This window comes from Lactuca virosa, chromosome 5 (assembly GCF_052849685.1).
Source record: "Lactuca virosa cultivar CGN04683 chromosome 5, Lactuca_virosa_CGN04683_v6, whole genome shotgun sequence".
NCBI lineage: Eukaryota > Viridiplantae > Streptophyta > Magnoliopsida > Asterales > Asteraceae > Lactuca > Lactuca virosa.
In genome coordinates, this window is record NC_136430.1 from 429,116,091 (window position 1) to 429,124,932 (window position 8,842).

At 29.8% G+C, this 8,842-nt stretch overlaps 1 protein-coding gene across 1 annotated transcript; it reads right to left on the bottom strand.

The window, feature by feature from the left end:
- Positions 1-901: 901 nt before the first annotated feature.
- Positions 902-4,837, bottom strand: GIL1 (glucose-6-phosphate isomerase, putative (DUF641)). The gene is made up of 2 exons (XM_079049169.1): positions 3,901-4,837; positions 902-1,870 (listed from the first exon to the last, which is right to left on the bottom strand). Exons 1-2 carry the CDS (start codon positions 4,568-4,570, stop codon positions 1,074-1,076), a joined length of 1,467 nt encoding a protein of 488 aa, XP_078905295.1. The 5' UTR covers positions 4,571-4,837; the 3' UTR covers positions 902-1,073.
- Between the last annotated feature and the right edge of the window lie 4,005 nt (positions 4,838-8,842).

The following is an 8,842-nucleotide window of genomic DNA, read 5'->3' on the forward strand; positions in this document are numbered from 1 at the left end:
ACAGTTCATAAAAAAACCATCTACTTTATTTTAAAGTTCTTAAAACTCATTATCTCTAATCTTTTATAATTATTTTTGTTATATCTACCAATAAAAACGTTTCCAGTAAGTCATGATATTTTTGAAGTACTTAAGACAACATATGTGTGTAAGCTTAAAATTATGCAACATCAAGTGTAACTAATAAGTTGAATAATAAACACTAGACAATTACCTATTGATAAAGCTAACTCTAAATAAGAATAATTAAAATTTTCCATCGATGTGGAAATCAAATGGATAAGAAACTGTGTTATAACCCCTTATGAATGACAAAACTACTTTTTAAAAAGATTACATCCATAGATCTTAGTGTCGTAACAGTATTATAAATGATCTGTTAGATGCTATTGAATAGCTCAAAAACCTTTATTGTAAAGAAACCAAAATATCAAATGCGAATGATACATGTTAATTTTCAAAACATTTCCTCGTGTTTGTTACTATGTAGGAGACATATTTTAAAGCGCGCTTATCCATAAAAAAAATCTCACTTATATAGCCCACGAGAAGTGAACCCCTATTAGATCTACACATATGTTTCCCTCATACCCACTAAAAAACCAAAACTTCAGGCATTATGAGTGTTGTCCATCCAAAGAAGTTCACATGTATTTCTTTTGTGGAGGAAAACCAAATGTATATAAATACATCAAAAAAGAACATTCTTATCCATATTGTGTTGGTACTTACAATGTACCACATGCTGGCGAATGAGTTTAAGCATGCCTTATTACTTATGTTATATAAACCTTTATGACTATGCTAGTTGTTTAATTGCTATATATCAATCGCATACATAAAAGCTTGATATAATCTATAAAAAAGAAGTTTGTAATTTATATAAGGTAATCCGTGTCCCTGAAGTACTAACGAGATAAAATCATTTGTACATTTGCAATAAAAGACATACATTGCTCTTGTTGCTTTCATTCTCCCTTACAAGAATGCATACAAAACTAACGTCCATACCCTCCATTACCTCTTGCCCACAAATTACCAAACTAAATTATACAATATTACATTCTACACCCCTATAATTCACTCTTAGGAACAACATACACCCTCGCTTTTACAATAGATCCATTTCCGACCTTAAACCCTGGGCTCACCGGAAAACCGACTACATGCCCCGCCGCCACCCTCCCTCCCGGAAACCTCACCACGCTTTCCATATACTGTGGATGAAACTCTGCGCCTCTACTTCCTTCAAAATGAGTCGGTGGTGGATCCAAAGAGAACGCCAGCAAATGAAGAAGCCAAACCGCCTTCGCTAGCCCTAAGAACTCGCCGTAGAATCGAGTCCTTGGGTGGTTTCCGGCCAAGATCTGACTCCGTTGTTCCAAATCTCCGAACAACGATTCCTCCATCTTTGGGTGAACGATAGAAAGGTATTTTTTTGAGCAGAAGTTCCCGAACTGACATGTCGGGAGGATTCCAAGGAGCTCAATCGGATCCATTGCTTTCATGTCGCGGTATTGTGTGAAACATTCCGTTCGAAATTGGTTAGGGTTTAGGAGCGACGATAGGCTTCCGTCCATGTAGAACGTCTCGTGATCAAATCCTTGGAAAATCTTCCGATTAACGTACGATTCGAGAGCGTACTTAGCATGATTCGGTCCGACAATGGAATCTCTGGGGGTGGCCGGAGCACCGGTGGCGGGGGTGCTTGTGGCGGAGGCTTCGATGGATCTGACGGTGGCTGCAATGTCCCAATGTGCCGATTTCATGAGCGATAGGAGCAACGATGTGAACGATTTCGATCCTTCTTTCACTGAACTTATGCATGATTCAAAAGCGGCTGCAACATCCGGCATTAGCGACGGCAAAACTACACAAGCAAATGGTGGCCGGCGGTGTTACGTCCGATAATATCGTCGAATAATAAGGTACAAGTAACAATGCATGATAGTCTAGTAAAATCGTTTCAAGGTACAAGCAAGAAAGCATGAGGGTGAAAATTTATTCCAGTTAATGTTGTACGGTACAAGTTGCATGGGCTAAGCAATAATGAACAATGGTGAAAAAGCAGATAGTTGTTGGGTACAAATTAATTATTAAATGCATTGTGGTGAGATTTTACATTTTAGCCCCGCTTAAGAGTTGTAACGTACAAGGTATATATTCTGTCTATCTATTTTGCCCTAATAAAGATAATTTCTGACAAATGTTAACTTCTTAACATATGTTATTTTTCTGAAATTTTAGAATTATTTTTGTTTCCACTTGTCAATTTCTGGTGCTTCTAATTACAATGATATATATGATTAACTTAAAATCAACGAATACCTTCCCAATCTTGTATTTTTTTTCATAATTGTGTTTTCGAATTCAGAAAATTCCATTAGATGAGGGATTCAGTTTTCCCTCCATAAAGAGATGGAGATTTGTATTCATGTTGACAGATTCATAAACAAACAGAAAAAATACAAGGGAATTTAATTGAATTTCATTCCAATGACATATTTTGTTAAGAACATGTTTTCTGGAATAATAGACAGGGTCATTTTATTATGGAGAAAGGGCATTTTGGTCATTTTATAGAAAAATGAAATTTAACAGTAAAACTTTAGAAAATATGTAGAAAATAGCATTGTACTTTATAAAAATATGATTTTTAACATTTTTTCCAAAAGAAAGTACAATGTTTTGTTGTGAGAGTATGCGTTGTAAAAAAAATATAAAAATTGCAAAAAATGTGACTGTTTTGCCCCTGCTCAGAAAACTACTTTTAATAAAAAATCAACATGTAGCCCTTGGTCCATAACTACTTGATAATCATATTATTAGCAAAAAATGAAGTTTTTACTCCCGATTTGATTAAAAAAACTATTAAATGTGATATGTGCAAATGGTGGGTTAAAAAGAAAAGAAAAGGTTATTTTCGTCTTTTCCTTCTTTTTTTATTTCTTCGTTAGCTACCATTCCAGTTTTAGTGTAGGTAAAAACAGAAATGATCCGTGGTTAAAAAATACAGTTTCCATGTGTTCGGAACAAAAATAACATTGTACTTAAGGAAGTTAAACAGCATTTGTTTTTGTTTTGCATGAATGTGTTAATGTGTGTGAGATATAAACACATACATATTTTTTGTAATAAATGCAGATTTAATGGAGGGGTAAAATGGTAATTTCATTAAAAAAAAAATTTAATTTTCTAAATTTCCAGAAAGTATGGTTCTATAAAGTATTTTGCCTGAAATTATGAAATTCTTGGATTTTAAAATAACCATACTTTCTAGAACTTTAGAAAATCAAAATTTTTTAATGGGCTGAAAGTACATTGTAAATTTACTTGATACAATACTACAAGCAAAAATTGTGAACTTCTTGGATTTTAAAATAATTGAAAAACATGTAACTGGAAATGGCACTTTGAATCACATCAGGAGGTGTTTTTTGTTTACAAAGGAGGGTCATGTCATTATTGCCACTTTGTGAGTGACTTAAATCACCAAGACCATTTTTAAGTTCCAGAGAAAGTATAAAGTTGGAAAAGGGGCTTAAAATACATTGCTAACCGTTTAAATTTTTAAAAAAGGCTGAAATTTCTTGCAATTAATCTACTTGATTCAAAGTATAAAGAAGCTTCACAGGAGAAATGAAAACAAGCTTTTACAAAATTTTTGATCTGAAAACTCATTGATTAGACCTCAAAACTCAAAAATCCATCTTTCTCATTTTGTATCAAAAGAATCTTGGAAATCAATGTTTAGGCAATGACAGATTTACCCTTTTGTGAACACATTCTATACATTTAGATCATAATATTAGTTTTTTTTTTAATAAATCCGTATGGTAGCTAGTTAATCCAATAAAATAGTTATACTTTACAACTAAATATGCAAAGGGTAAGATGTACCTTGGAGTTGACTACTGTAGTTGACTTTTTTCTTTGACTGATGATGAGAGTGAGACCTACTCTTCCGACCACCGCTACTGAGCACGGTGGCCGTTTTTAACTTCTCCCTTAAGTTTTCTATCTCCGCCTCCTTGTTCTTCACCTCCGTCTTCAACTTCTCCATCGCCGCTTCATATGGTGCTACCACCTCCCTCAGCATAACTCCGGCAACCTTCCTCCTGACCGCATCCGCCCCACCGCCGCCGACACTCCTCCGAAATCTCTCTCTCAAAACCCCTAGCCTCTTCATCTCGGCTACAACTGCCATGTCAGACGACCTCATTTTTTGTGGATCCCAGGGGCAATGGGACTCCTGAAGACTAACATACGCCTTCTTCATAGACGACACCGTTTCGAACACTTCATTCATCAACGTAACCATTTCCATCTGTCTCTCTGTTTTATAGCCATCTCCTCTTTCTTCCACCACCGCCGGCGCCGGAGACAGTTTTTTATCTTCATTTTCGTCTTCGTCGTAGTATTTCTCCATCCTGCTACGCTCTTCGTAATCTGAATCGTCGTCGTCCGTGATGTCGTCGGCGTAGTGTCGAGCGGAACCAAGCGGGTGAAGCAAACAGGAGCCAGTGACTCGCTGGATCAGATCTGATAAATTGGAGACCTTATTGGCCATCTTCGGTTCGTGAATCTCCAAGGTTTCTGCAAATTATGCGATTTAGGTGAGATTTTCAGTCCTGCATTTGCAGATCTCTTTGATTTTGGGCTCTGTAATAACTCCGTTATCAAACAGAAATTGTGAAATGTGTGGGGATTCGAAGAAGATGGGGATTAATTAATGAGGTGCCTGAGTGTGTGTGGGTTTGGTGGTGTTTTGTGTAATTAAATCAACACTTGTAATTTTCACATGCCCCACCCTCTTGATGGGGGATTTTGATTGATGAACATTGCAGGCCAGCCCTTTTAAGTTTTAACTTTCTAGAATCATTATTCCCATTTCACAACCCTTTATGATTTAAAGTGGGCCTCTTAAAAACAAAATCGATTTGGAAAACTGATTAATGATTATTACAAAAAAATTGAATAGAAAGTCATACTTTTTATAAGGCATGATTGAAAACTTTTGATGGCCTTGTGTTCAGTTTAGAATTTTATGTTGGATGAGAAAATTATTTTGATAAATAAAATCAAATTTATGTGTTAATTTTCTGTTTTGTTATGATTTTTCGACCGTCTTTTCTAAAAGGAATTAGAAAACTTTGACGGCGGTAGTTTTGGACCCCAATGAATGGCCATATTTCTTTTTCGCAATTGTTTATTCACAATCTTCGACTTAATTACCTGATTGCTTGATGATGTTCCATAATTTGTGTTCCCCTTCGTATAACACCTTATGATGAATTGTCATGGCTAGTTGGCTACCCTTTATGTTTTCTGGGTAAATCTATCCTAGTCAAGATGCGGCCCAATTAGCTTTCAGTTTTTTTTTTTTTTTTTTTTTTTTAAAATTCCTGCTATAAATGGTAGATGACTAGAAAAACTTGTGGAGGGAATTCAAACATTTTATGTGTATCTTTGACCACTAATTGGACAGATCTTAGTAAAGTTAGTAACTTAGTATTACACATTGATTTCAATTTATGCGTTTAATTCATGAGGACAAATACTAATCCTAAAATTCATCTTGTGATTTTGTTTAAAAGTGATTCAAAAAATTAATTATAATCATAAAAGGTACAAAGATGATGAGTTTAACGAAACTTTTAGTCTTTTATTGCAAAGTTATACCATTAAATTCTCTTTGGTTTTAATCTACGATTGATAAAAGGCTATTTATTTATACACTCCAGTCTAATAAACTCCGGTCTATAATTCTAATAAACTTCAGTTCTTTTTCAAATTTCAAGACTAATTAATTAATAATTTATATTTTCTCTCACATCTTTAACTATTTTCTCTCCCCTGCCATCATTTAATATTATTTAATATATATATTTTCTCTCACATCTCCTAAATACACGAAAATGGAGTCACGTCAATCACTATACCAATCCGTAAGAGTAAAAATTAGTTTTAATTTAAATTTTCATTTCTTTTCCTCCTACTTCTACTAAACTTTCAAATTTGCCCTTTCGTTTTCAATATTCATACCATCTTTTGTAATGTTATATTAGAATAAAAAAAATATAATAATAATATTAATAATATAATAAATTACGATTGTTACAAAGATGACGTCAATGATATTTAACATCATACAAAGATTTTTTTTAATGAAATTAAAGTCATTTAACAATCAATGAGAGTTACTGATTATTTTTATTTATTTTACTATTTAATGGTCATAGTCCTGAACTTTTATTTTATTTTTTAATTTCACATATATCATATATATATATATATATATATATATATATATATATATATATATATATGCTAATTTTGGTGGTTATGTTTAATTTTTAACTAAATCACAATGAATTAGTAGATAGACTATAAAATTATAATAAAATAATCATTTTATCTGTTATAAAAAAAATAACAAAATAAATTTGGTATTTATGATCAATTATCTTATAAAAAAAGTTAAAAAAAAAAACAAAATAATAAAGTTAGTAAGATTTAATTAAATATAATTAAATAATAATCAAGTTTAAAAAGAATTTAAATAATCATTATCTAATAATTAAATAACAAAGTTAGTGTAATGATTAAATATTAAAGTTAAATAAAAAGTTAGTCAAATGATAATAGCTTATAGACTAGGATGAATTAGGTTAGAGTGGAGTGTCTATATCACCACCCCTGATAAAAAATTTGTTCCATCGATTTCACTTAAAGTAAAGCTCATATTTTTTTTGTGCGTATATTTGTTGATGGCCCACATAAGTAAACCTTTAGTTTCTTTTGTTGATGTTCCTAGGGATATCTCCAGAAAAGTCCCAATATTTTGGGCAAATTTTTAATAAAGTCCTAAATTTTATTTTTTGAATAAAAAAATCATGACTTTTTCACATTTTGAATAGAAAAACTCAAAAATCGGCTAATTTATTCACTTTAGCCATTTTTGACCTGTTCAGCAGGTCATATGACCAAATTGTTAATTTTTCGAAAATAATGAGATTTTTTTTCAGATTTCGTCAAAATATTTATATAATGTATAAACATATTTTTTACATATCTATATCTATTTTTATGTATTTTTGTATTTTTTATGTTTTTATATGTATATATTTACGTATTTTTATGTATTTTAAATGTATAAACGTATTTTTTAGTTATTTATATGTATTTTTAACCATTTACATAATTTTTTTTATGTATTTTTATGTGTTATTTTTTATGTATTACGTATTTATATGTATTTTTATATATTTTTACGTATTTATATATTTTTAATCTTTTTATATATATGTTTATGTATTTTAAGTGTATAAACGTATTTTTTACGTATTTATATCCATTTTTAAGTATTTTACATATTTTTTATGTATTACATATTTGTGTATTTTTTTAAAAGTTTTTTATATAGATGTTTTTGTATATTTATGTATTTTAAATGTATAAACGTATTGTTTTACGTATTTATATGTATTTTTAAGTATTTACATATTTTTTGTGTGTTTTTATGTGTTTTTTATGTATTATGTATTTTTATATATTTTTGCGTATTTATGTATTTTTTTAGTTTTCTTATATAGATGTTTATGTATTTTTATGTATATTAATGTTTAATTGTATTATTTTTACGTAAAAAATATATAAACTCATAAAAATAATACAATTAAACATTTAATGTACATAAAAATACATAAACATCTATATAAGAAAACTAAAAAAATACATCAATGCGCAAAAATACATATAAATACATAATACATAAAAAATACATAAAAATGCACAAAAAATATGTAAATACTTCAAAAATACATATAAATACGTAAAATAATACGTCTATACATTTAAAATACATAAATATACAAAAATATCTATATAAAACACTTAAAAAATACATAAATACGTAACACATAAAAAATATGTAAAATACTTAAAAATAGATATAAATACGTAAAAAATACGTTTATACATTTAAAATACATAAACATCTATATAAGAAGCTTTAAAAATATACATAAATACATAAAAATACATAGAAATACATAATACATAGAAAATAACACATAATATAGGAGAATGGAAGACCAAAGAGACCCAACTCATATCGTACCAAGAACTTGCCATTGATACATAAAAAAAATATGTAAAATGGTTAAAATACATATAAATAAGTAAAAAATATGTTTATACATTTAAAATATATAAAAATACATATATATATATATATATATATATATATATATATATATATATATACATATAAAAACATAAAAACTACACAAATACGTAAATATAGATATAGAGATGTAAAAAATATGTTTATACATTATATAAAATTTTTGACGAATTCTGCAAAAAAATTCTCGTTATTTTCGAAAAATTAACAATTTGGTCTCATGACCTACTGAACAGGTCAAAAATGGTTAAAGTGAATAAATTAACCGGTTTCTTGGGCTTTTCTATTCAAAATGTGAAAAAGTCAGGATTTTTTTATTCAAAAAATAAAATTTAGGACTTTATTAAAAATTTGCCCAAAATATCGGGACTTTTCTAGAGATATCTCATGTTCCTAACATTAGTCGATAAAGCTTTCTATCATAAATATTTGTTGGAAAAGTCATTATTCATTTATTTTGTCCAAATTCTTAACGGATGAAACTGAAAGTTTAATTATGGGAATATGACTTATTAAGGTAATTAACTTTTCGGTATGTTCACACCTGGGTAACTATCTTTTTTTTTTACACATCTAGGTAACAAACTTGTTGGAAGTGTTCACATATGACCATTATGACCTGCTATAGCAGGTTAAATCCTAGATGTGAATGCT